Raw genomic sequence first — 12,156 nt, forward strand, 5'->3', positions numbered from 1 at the left:
GATCATAAATGCAACATTCCTGGCATTCAGGAGAGGGGCAAAAGCATATCACGACAGTTTGGAAATGCCATTGTTATGTCATAAGAAAAGAGTAGAACTTCATTCTAGCGGATTCTACAAATGTAAAGATTATAAGTCAACTTCCCTGGCTACGAAAAATCCACTGTGCATATGTCTTTTTGATTCTCATAGCACTTAGGGAAAATATTGTTGTATATTTGTCCTTTAAAAAATATTCATTGAACTGTGACATAGCTCACAAAAATGCAATGTCCACAGATATGGTCCTGCTGTTTACCTGGTAAGGTCCGTAAAAACACAATTACTCCAGATTTCTCCAGCCAGGAATTATACAGTTGTGGGCAGTAGAAACTTTGGGGTGGGCAAAGTGGGGTACTGGAGGGTGATTTTGGTCTTCAGTGTAGTTTTTAGAACATTCCTAATGGTACTCCCAGAGCCGTAGCAATTTACTTTTCATCAGTTTAAAATTATGAGTACTTTTGTAATTGTGTGGACTTTGAAAATGTTAATTTATTAACATTCACATCCTGTTAACCTTATTAAGATGCTTAAAGGTCATCTTTTGCCATTGTGACTATTTTTTCTCTTAATGTTCAGGAGAAATAACCCAGGATCCTGTCATCATTAGCTGTATACACTTTTAAAACTATTTTCCTAGCGTAAGAAGTTGGGAATGAAAAAGAGAGAGGGTGGAAATGTAAAAATCTTGATTAGAAAGTATAATTTAATAGAACATGTATTGAACCAAATGTATTGATTGATGTAGAAGATATAGTACTTATATTGATTCAAACCAGAGATTTAGTACTAAAAGCTCTAAGCCAAAAAGCTGTTGCAGATTGCTACAAAAGTCAGTTTAATGCTGTCCTTGAGAATGCTTTCACAAAGAAATTCTTCTAATGTTTGAGGACTAGGTAGAATGCGGTATATGTCAGTCTGATCCCGGAGGGTTTTATTTTGTACTCTAATAGCTGTTACGAGCCTACATTATATCCAAGGAGTAATTTTCCTTAGGGGTGCCCGGCTCGCTTTGTGTCAATATTCTAGCATTTTAAGTCACGTACAGTATATGCTTCTGGGAACGGGGAAGGAGCCAGCCAGACTCATAATGGTCTGCATTCATTAATAAAGGCAGAAGCTTGTGTCCCTCCATTGCCCACTACAGGGATGCCTCTTTGGCCTTCAGGGACCCGTACAGACACATTTAAAGAAAGCTTTATTTTGAGTGGGCAGGAGATGAAATGTAGGACTTGCAGGCATTTCCTAAGTCAGCTATATGCCCAAGCACAGGGGTGACCTTAATGGGTCAAAGAAGAATGCAGGTCAAAAGACTTATTATCCAGCCTGTTGGAAACCAATTGCTTTTGTTTAAAAAAAAAAAAAAAATGAAAAAAAGCAATAGTGCTTAAAAGTGGACTGTAATGTAGAATTCTGTTTGCAGCCTGTAACTGCATGGCTCTATGTGAACTGGAATATACTTCCAGAAAAATAAGAGCATACTGATTATCCTCAGTGTTTACAGATAAAGGTCCAACCCAAGTGATAAAAGGAAGGGTAATATAATTAGTTAATCAGTGATGATTGATTACGGATGTTTGTGTTCTTCAACTAAAGAAAAAACAATGCGCTGCCATGGTGCTATCACCATCTGTTGAAAGAAACAGCCACATTTAATCTTTATATTTCTTTATTTCTTCCCGCCTTGCATTGTTTCTGAGCCACAATTGCCTACTATTTCATCTAGTTAGAAAACATCTCATTTAAATTGAATACAACTGCAGTTTAAATTCGGGTTTCTAATGGCATAGTGAATTAGGGGAAAGCTTGCTATTATTATTTTTTTTTTCATTCCTTTTTAAAATAGCATTGCTGGCTCTTTTACTTAGTTTTAAAAGCTTGTCAGAATTTGTTTGAAACAAAAGGCTATAAATAAACAAGTCATGGTAAAAATGATTAACATCTTTGAATCAACAGATTTCACAAAACTTCCATTCAAATGCCGTTTTTGTTTTTATGACCATTGATACGTAACATTTTGTCGATGCCAACAGAGTGTTACAAAGCACAGACGAGACATGGTCTCTGCCAAAGAATTAGAAAAGTGAAGGCAATCTCCGGGCATAAGTTTTGGGGTTGGGAATTTAATTTTTCAGCCCTGGGAAGATAGGTTCCCCCTGGCTTTCCTCCAAAGCTGAATTTCATCATTGATATAGGTGCAAAAATTCAAATTTACATCAAGATTGCAGGAAAATGGAATGTCTTTAGCCAAGGTGAACAGTTTCAAAGGATCATGGATTTTTTTTTTTACTTAAAAATATTTTTGTTGGATTGCATTTTAAATAGGATTAAACTGTTTGACCAGTAAATGTGGTCAGCTCTCAGAAAAAAAGGAGGCTGAATTAATCATTTGTTAGAGTGCCAAGCCCAAAATGAGAATTCCAGTCTTGTAAAATGAAAGGCATCTCATATTTAAAAAGAAATACATAGTGCTAGAAGGGAATTTTTAAGGCCCTCATCTGTTTTTTAGCTTTCTAAGTTTAATTTCACATTTATAGAGAAAAAAAAATACATACAGCGCACTCCTTCCAAATGGGGCCCTTTCCAGTAAAGAAAGTGGTTTTGAAACCTCGCTAGGAAGGTGTCATACCTAGATGGATCTTCTTTTAAGCTTTAAGGTATGTTGTGGATTTGATTTTTTTTTTAACACAAACCCCCCTCGTGTAAAACAACTGTTCATAACTGGGATTAATGGTTTGCAATTTTCAGTTACTTAGACATGGGGTCTCCAGGAGATGGCTTTTTGCAGAGTACAATATGGCTCTCTGTGGGATTACAGAAGTTTTCTTCTCTTCCTACTTCCTTTTCTGTGTTCACCCCCCGCCTCCACCGATGCACCGATGTTGCACTGATGTTCTTCTCGATTATGTAAAACACTTTCCCTTCATTGGAACAGATATTTTTTCTCATAACCCGTCATTGCATTAAAGTACTTTAGGGACTGTGAATTGCTGTGTAAAATTGGTGAGATTACCCACTGCTTTGTTCTAGTGTAGTGGTTTCCTCTGGACCTAAAGAGCTGAAAACTCTTGCACAGAGAGAAGGCTGCTTGTGGATGGCCTGGCAGCATTTTTCTGCTTTCTGCTCATATGCATTTGTGTCCTTGCTGTCTCAGGACTGGTTCTGTGGTGTGGCAAGTAGCCAGGGGGAGAGCAAAGTGGGCCTCAGAGCGTACCCTCTCTTTGCTTGGCGCTTCTGCTGTCTACTTTTTAATCCTTCCCTCTTGCCTCTTGTCTCCCTTTCTGAAGAAATAGTGTCTATGAGCATCAGAAAACACAAAAAACACTGAGTGCTCCCATGAAGCAACTTCTTGTTTTTCTACTCAGAGAATCTTTAGTCAAGTCCAGAGACTAGGACTTCGCATCTGTTCTCCCCAACACCTAAAAGCCAGTCGAATAAACTGTGGCTCAGATATTCCATTCCTTCCCCCAGAAAATGAAATGAGGCCATTTGTATTTCCAGTGGACTTGAAATACTGCATGGGGGAGGAGAGCAGACACATCCCCTAGATCCTCAAAGGTGGCAAAGGCAAGCCCTTGAGGATGGAGCAGAATCTCGTGGTGGGGTTGTTTCCAATACAAATATATCCATTGCCCAAGAACCTCTAGGAACATGCTGCCTTCCACCATGAGAGTCACTGCCAGTGGTGGACAGCCAGGCCTGGGGAGACCCTGCCATAGCTCTCTGTTGGGCTGGAGCGAAAAAGGGGAAACCAAAGAAAATGAGAATAAGAGACCTCCGTGGTCTGCAGGCATCTCCAAACCAAGAGGACTTCCTGCCCTTACATTTCTCACGCCAGATTTCTTATGTTGATATTGCTTACACTGGGTTGCTTTATTTTTGAATTTCACAAGCCATACCCTTATCCTTCTCACAAATGATCTGTATTCCTCTCTCTTATATACGAACCATAACTCCTTTATGAAACAACTTCAGTCTGTTGCAGTAAGTGATGTATGTGTATTTGTTCATGTTCCTTGCACCTCTGAAGACACCTGTATGGCTTTGGTTGAGGATGAAAGCATACAACACACAACCATTGCCAACTGTTACGGGCAGTTTGTTTTGGGTTCTCGTTTTGTAGCATCTTGGTATGAGTACATATAAAACCACCAGGAAAATTGCACTGTGTACTCTTTCACTAACCCCTAGAATCCAATCACATGTGGATCGTCCATCATAAGCACTTAAACATTTGAAAGTAATGTTATTAAACTGATTTTTTTTTACTTTGATTTTGGTAAGAAGAGAAAAACACCCGTCTTTCTGTTAGAGTCCTTTCATTTAGGCAAATACAGGTTGAGTATTCCTTTTTTAAAATGCTTGGGACCAGAAGTGTTTTCGATTTCAGATTTTGGCATATTTGCATATATATAATGAGATGTCTTGGGGATGCAACCCAAGTCTAAACACAAAATTCATTTATATTTCTCGTATACCTTATACACATAGCCCAAAGGTCATTTTACACAGTATTTTCGATAATTTTGTGCATGAAACAAAGTTTGAGTAGACTGAACCATCAGAAAGCAAAGGTGTCACTAGCTTAGTCACCTATATGTCATCATGTCGGTGCTCAAAAGTTTCCGATTTTGGAGTATTTGGATTTTGGATGTTCCCATTTGGAGATGCTCAATCTGTATTATATCTTCTTGTACTTATTTGGTCATTATTTTTGGACTTTCTAAAACTAAAAAACCTTTCTATAAACTTGACTCTGAGATAGCAAAAGGTATAAGAAGGCTTAGACGTGGTGTATTTTGAGTAATCAAACTTTTATTGTTTATAACCTTTCTGAACAGAATCATGTTGATTTTTAAGAAAAATAGCATAGTTTTTTGGTCTCATTAGTACTTTTATTACCCTTTCTCTCTACATCTTGGTGACAAGTACTTTGCAGAAGTGTTAAAAGTCAATATACCGATAAAGGAGCTGGCATAAAAACAATTTGCTACTTCCTGTATTCACTTTGAGGCCGAGACTATTAAGATATGTTTTAAATAAGGGAGAGTGAAATATTGTTCTCCATCATGATTTGTCATCCATCTTTTTCAAAAATGAGCTAAATTTAAAATGGAACAAGGAAGACCTAGGTCCTCTTCACAAGGCTCCCAGCTCTCCCACTTCTCCACCTAGCCCCAGTTGGTTCTCAGCTGAACCTCTGATCATTCAGCCTGTATTCAGGGAGCAGGCAGTTTGCTAGTTGCTGTAAAGGATGAAGAGATAACAGACATCTCTAAGATGAATCCCTCTGCTTAAAATACTCCAGTGGCTCCCTTAACCTACAAGACAGTCTGAGCTCTTTAGCAAGGTATAAAAGGACTGCTCATATTCTTGCCCCAAACCAGCTCCATCTTCACGTCTCATGAGTACTGTTGATTCAGAACGTTCTCCAGAAGAATTCAACCAATCTAAACAAGTTGCAGGTCTGCAAACATACCTTGCATATTCCTATTTCATTGCCCTGACCCATGTGGGTCCCTTGGCCTAGAGTGCCCTCCCTGTACTCTCTGCTCATGTTTCCAGCTGTCAGTGTGCTGGATCCACTGTGAACCCTTCCCCAATGGCTAGGCAGGTTTAGGTGTGGCCGTGACATTTCTGTGTTCTTTTCTAATAGACTGCTTGGCATCTTGCTTTACGCTTATGTGCCCACATGACCTTTAGACTGTGAGCACTTTGAAGGCATGAAGGCAAGGACCATGCCCTTCCTCTCCAGCAGCCCTTGCCTTGCCAGCCAGTCACTGAGATAGCCAAACCCTCTTTCCTGAGCACTGCAGCGCTATGGCATGTGCCAGGTGCTGATGTATGTTTCCAATAGATGCGTGTAGAGGAATGAATAAATGAACGAACATCAGAATTACCAGCATGGGTGAGAGCCAGGCCTACAAATAATCATGAGACAAGACCTAAGATGCATCCTATATAAGCAGTATAAAGTGCAGCAGGAAATCAGAGAAGGGAGAGATCAGTGTTAGATGGGGTGAGGATGAAAGTGGTGATATTTTGAGCTAGGCCCCAAGGCTGTAATAAGAAGGGATTAGGGTCAGGGGATACAGGTGAGTAGTGAGAGAATATGACTCCAGGAAAGTGCAGAGGAGGAGAGTGGAGATCAGGCCATCTCCAGGCTTATGCTCCAAGCATATATCCCGCAGATCTGTGACTATCCTCCAGGCCTGGTTCTGGAGCCTTCCCACCTGCCGTCCACCCTCAGGGCATGGCTGGTTGTCCTAAGTTGCCCGGCAATCCCAGTTACCCTCTCACAATTTGGAAGGAGGGTGTTCACTCAGAAAGGGGACACACTAGCATAAACGAGCGGAGACCACCAATATACAACGCAGGCTAGTCAGCTGAGCAAGAGCATCCAGGGACTGGGGAGACATGGCAGGCTACTATAATCTGCTCCTGAGACACGCTGTGACCACAGCCCGAAGCCCACCCTCGCGAGGGGCGCCTCTCCTGCTGTCCATCATCTGCCGGGTAACTCTGGCAGTTCATGCCCGTGTTCAGGCGCAGGTAGAGCCCCTGTTGTCACGATGTTACAGTCTCGGAGGGATTGGAACAGAGACATATGTAACCAATGGAAATCATGCACAGATACGTAAAACTGTTAAAACAGTGCTACCTGCTTCTTGAACACTGGATCCTATCTTAATAAGAAGAGATGATGGATGGTGAGAGGGTATTACAGAAAGACCTGGCAGAGGTGGAGAAAAGGCAAGGTGCCAGCCAGCTATCTCACATTAAGGAGGCTCCTGCCCTGGCCTCTCCTTCCAGGCCCTCACGGGTGGCAGCAGGTTCAGAAGATCTCGGTCTGGGTCTCTTTCTCCCTGGGGAAGGAGCATTAGATTTTTTTTTTTTTTTTTTTAGCATTAGAGGGCACGCATGAGCACTATTCATCAGAGGGCAGAAGCTCATTGTTCAAGTCATTATGAATTAATTACATGTATATATGCTTGGTCTGATGAAAATGAAATCACTGAAGTTTGTTTTCCCTCTCTCCTTTTTCTTTTTTTTTTTTTTTTTTTTTTTGTTATTTACAGAATCATACAATGACCCAACACAGCAGTTAGTGCAAGTACAGTCTCTCAAGGAGAATTGCTTTTGTGGCACAAAAAGGGAACATGTTTTACTCTTTGCACGAAACTTTCATTGTTAATGTATATTATTCAGAAACATTGTATTGTACCATAAAACTTGTATTATCAAAACTGTTGGATGTTCATGTGTTTGAACTTTTGCGCACCGGATAGACCCCTTGTATATAAAGTGTTGCACATGTATTATGTCGTCTGATACTAAAATGGTCTTATAAAGACAAGTGGACTTGGGCCCTATTCAGGCAAGATTTAAAAAAAAAAAAAAAAAAAAAAAAGACGTATGACCAAAATGGCTTAAGATAAAGTATTTTTAAGGAAGAGAGATTAAAAACAGCTGTTATACATGAGACTATGGTTGGACTTCCTTTTCTTTACACTTAAGCCTAGAATTTCTCTTTTGGTATATCAGCGCTTAAATCTAAGACTATTTTTTATTGCTGAAGATTCTTGCAAACCATGAAGAGATGTTCTCACAGAACAGAACCCCACAGCTGGATAAGGCCCGTATATATATATTTGTAAGCCTTGCAATGTGACAGGTAGCATCACTATATATGCAATAGTTGTTATGTAGACTGTCAAATAATTTTTTTTTCCCTGGATACATTTGAAGCTTTGAGTGTTCAAGGTTTTCCTTAATGATTTCACGCAGCCAAATTCTTGAATCAGTTGAACTAACCTGTATGTTACTGTTATTAATGTTTACTCTGCGGCCTGAACCTGGAGATTACTGGAATTGTTTTCCAAGAGGAAATAAATTCAGTTTACCATTAGGTATGAGTGTATTTGTGTGTTTTCTTTCTCTTGTTACTACACCATTACAAAAAAATCTAATTGCCTGCACCCTTGGATGTGAAATCTGCTCTTGAGCGTATCACAGGCATTACCTCAATCATATTTAACCTTTCACACTGGGCCAAATGCATCTGGAAGGATATTCATCACTCTTCATAGGGAAGGAAGCAGACACAGTATCCTTCTACTCTGTCACATACTAACAGGTCACACTGTACTTGAGGATTCTGACATCACAGATGGATGTGATGGCTGTTTTCTGCATAATTTGCAGCCCAATTCATGTCATGCTGTGCAAATCTGAACTCAAAGTAGATGGCTGCAATTTGAGAGGCAGTTTGGCTTATGTGTACTTAAGAAGCAGCATTGTTCATTCAGAAGACAAAGCACAGAGCGAGGAGTCAGATGGTTGTTTGTTGTAGTTCTGGCACTGCCTCCCGATGGGAGTTCCTTCACCTCCTGGCCTTGGTTCCTCCAGCCGGGGAAGGTAACAGAACCTGGTCATCAGCCTTCACCCAGGCGTGGGGCATCTCTGGAAGGTTGCCTCCACTACAGCCTGCCATCCAATGGTGAATAAGTAGGAGGTCTAATTTCAGAGATTCTTTTTGTTTTTTGAAAGAAGAGAATTGCTATGTGTAATGTGAACCCTGATATACATGTTTAGTCAAAATTGGTAAGTAAAGACCTGATAATCATGGGCAACCTTCATGCAAACTATGCTAAAAATATTTAAGCCACTGTGAGTTTTTTGACCTCTTCTAAGCTCTGAGATCTTTGAACCTTAAACAAACAAGAATCATCACAGCACTTTTTTGGTGGGGAGCTAAAAGCAGGGAACAGTTGACTTTGTTGTGACCACATGTCACCAGGAGAAGCATTGATGAAACCGAGATTACCATCGCCACAGTGCATAACCCCCATCCCGTGGCTCTCGAGCCTTAACCTGTTCCAGGATCACCTAGAGAGCTTGGTACATCCTGGGGTGCTGGGCCCAACTCCCAGAGCTGCTGATTCAGTCGGCCTGGGGTGGGCCTCAAAACTGTGCCCAAGAAGTTCCCAGATGATGCAGATATTGCTGGCGTGGGGGCCACACGTTGAGAACCACTACCCTACCCTATTTCCAAGGTAGTCGAATACATTAAACATAAGTAATCAAGTGGAGTGGTGGCAAATTACAGTATTACGTTAGCAATATAAGAAAAGTTTGGTTGAATTTTAAGATCATTCAGAAACAAGTATTTTATAGTGATTAAAGTATGTGTGCTCACCACAATGTTGTGTGTGTGTGTGTGTGTGCAGATGGTTCCCAACTTTTAATGGTTCAGCTTACAATTTTTTGTTTATTGTTTTCTTTTTTTTTTTTTTTGAGACGACATCTCGCACTGTCACCCGGGCTGGAGTGCAGTGGCGCGATTTCAGCTTACGGCAACCTCCACGTCCCGGCTTCAAGCAATTCTCCTGCCTCAGCCTCCCAAGTAGCTGGGATTACAGGTACCCACCACCATGCCCAGCTAAATTTTTATATTTTTAGTAGAGACGGGGTTTCACTGTGTTGGCCAAGCTGGTCTCAAACTCCTGACCACGTGATCCACCTGCCTTGGCCTCCCAACCTCCCAAAGTGCTGGGATTACAGGCGTGAGCCACTGCACCTGACCCAGCTTACAGTATCTTTATCATGGTGCAAAAGTAATACACATTCAGTAGCTCCTCAAGTTACAACGGGGTTACATCCGGCTAAATCCATCATAAGGTGGCGAACATCTGTATTCAGCTTCATAATGCTAGGACAACCTGCATCTATACATTTCACAATGGATTGCCAGCATGCTATTTAATTAAAAAGCTTTTTCACCAGCTACATAAATAATGAAGTACACTGAGAATATGCAAGTACATCTATAATTAAAATACTCAGCTATATTTTTTAAATATTAAGATCTCTGGTCCATTCAGGATTTTGCATTTAGAATGAAATAGTCATGCTTAATAATGATTTTTTTAAAAGCTTTAAAACGTCTGGTTATTAATGAGTGAGTTATATTTTACTAAAGGTAAGCTGCTCTGTATTTACAGAAAGCAGGTTATGTGTCAACCCGGGGATATATCCCAAGTTGCCTTTAACAACATTGCCTCTCACTTCCCAGACTGTAGTATAAAAACCAGGAGTTGGAATTCTTAGGACGCATCAGAGACTGTGTTTGTCATTCTCCCTCGAAGCCTCCACACGACTAGGCATCAGGCTCCTTCAGCACAGACGCAGTTCAGCCTCTTTCCAGACAAAGCCGGGAGGCTGGAGGAGTTGACCATTATTTGCTCCATAAAACTGGTTGATCCTCCAGTAATTAGGAGGTAGTTCCTACTTAGCAGGTCCTTCCTCCTTAGAACCAGCCGTACTTTGGGTCATAAATACTGAACGGTGCTTGGAGCAGTCATTCCCCTCATTGGCTTGTTACCTTGTTTATATTTACATCCTACTTCCTTCCCTAAGGATATAAAAAAGCAGCTTAAAGATGAACAAAACATTAATAGGAAAATCAGCATCTTGTGAAGTCAGAGGGGAGAAAATACACTACAGTAGTTGCCTTGTTTTATGCTTCAGTTTTGATTTTGAGTGCGTTTTAGCATTAACTTGGAGCTTCCTGGTTAGTAAAGGGGGGAAAACATGCAGAAAGGAAGGAATATATCAGTTCCTCAAGAGAGAAAATGCTTCCCTAGCACTTAATTCCAAAAGAAATTTCTCCAAGGCCTTATAGAAGGGTAGGTGACCAATATAATCGCCGCTATTCCTGACCATAATTTTATGACTTAATACAGTGTTTACTTATCTGGAGAAACACTATTGCATCTGTGGTTAGAGCCTAAGATGCTGCTAAACTCATAATATATAGGACAGGTCCGCACAACAACGAATTATCTGGCCCAAAATGTCGATAGTACAGAGGTTGAGAAATTGCTCTAATGTAAAGTTGTATGTGATTTGCAATGGCCCAAACTTCTTTACATTGGAATGACCTGGGGAACTTTATTTTTTTTATTTTTATTTTTTTATTATTATTATACTTTAAGTTCTAGGGTACATGTGCATAACGTGCAGGTTTGTTACATATGTATACTTGTGCCATGTTGGTGTGCTGCACCCATCGACTCGTCAGCACCCATCAATTCGTCATTTATATCAGGTATAACTCCCAATGCAATCCTTCCCTCTTCCCTCCTCCCCATGATAGGCCCCGGTGTGTGATGTTCCCCTTCCCGAGTCTAAGTGATCTCATTGTTCAGTTCCCAGCTATGAGTGAGAACATGCGGTGTTTGGTTTTCTGTTCTTGTGATAGTTTGCTGAGAATGATGGTTTCCAGCTGCATCCATGTCCCTACAAAGGACACAAACTCATCCTTTTTATGGCTGCGTAGTATTCCATGGTGTATATGTGCCACATTTTCTTAGTCCAGTCTGTCACTGATGGACATTTGGGTTGATTCCAAGTCTTTGCTATTGTGAATAGTGCCACAATAAACATACGTGTGCATGTGTCTTTATAGCAGCATGATTTATGATCCTTTGGGTATATACCCAGTAATGGGATGGCTGGGTCATATGGTACATCTAGTTCTAGATCCTTGAGGAATCGCCACACTGTTTTCCGTAATGGTTGAACTAGTTTCCATTGCCTGAGTCCCACCCCAGAGATCCTGACTTAATTGGTCTCCAGCAGGGGCCGCCAATCCCAGGGCCACAGACCATTATGGGTCTGTGTAGCCTGTAAGGAACTGGGCTGCACAGCAGGAAGTGAGTGGCAGGCAAGATAGCAGAGCCAAGCTTCATCTGTGTTTACAGCCACACCCCATCACTCACATGACTGCCTGAGCTCCGCCTCCTGTCAGATCAGCGGCAGCCTTAGATTCTCATAGGAGCGCAAACCCTATACTGTGTGCAAGCGATCTAGGTTGAGAGCTCCTTATAAAAATCGAATGCCTGATGATTTGCCATTGTTTCCCATCACCCCCAGATGGGACCATCTAGAAGCTTCAGGAAAACAAGCTCAGGCCTCCCAGTGATTTTTTATTACGGTGAGTTGTATAATTATTTCATTATATACTACAATGTAATAATAATAAAGTACACAATAAATGTAATGCACTTGAATCATCCTGAAACCATCCACCCGTGACCCTGGTCCATGGAAAAA

The 12,156-nt window shown here is 41.0% G+C and overlaps 1 protein-coding gene across 4 annotated transcripts in view; it reads left to right on the top strand.

Moving 5' to 3' along the window:
• The window catches only part of ZNF521 (zinc finger protein 521), a 294,684-nt gene extending 286,734 nt beyond the window's left edge, over positions 1 to 7,950 (top strand). For all 4 annotated transcript variants that reach the window (XM_033178089.1, XM_033178086.1, XM_033178088.1 and 1 more), the window contains one exon: positions 7,119 to 7,950. In XM_033178089.1, coding sequence (XP_033033980.1) covers positions 7,119 to 7,148 — 30 coding nt within the window. In that variant the 3' untranslated portion in view covers positions 7,149 to 7,950. The remainder of the gene's footprint in view (positions 1 to 7,118) is intronic.
• Positions 7,951 to 12,156: the final 4,206 nt, after the last annotated feature.

Source organism: Trachypithecus francoisi, unplaced genomic scaffold (assembly GCF_009764315.1).
Source record: "Trachypithecus francoisi isolate TF-2019V2 unplaced genomic scaffold, Tfra_2.0 Lachesis_group19, whole genome shotgun sequence".
Classification (NCBI taxonomy): Eukaryota; Metazoa; Chordata; class Mammalia; order Primates; family Cercopithecidae; genus Trachypithecus; species Trachypithecus francoisi.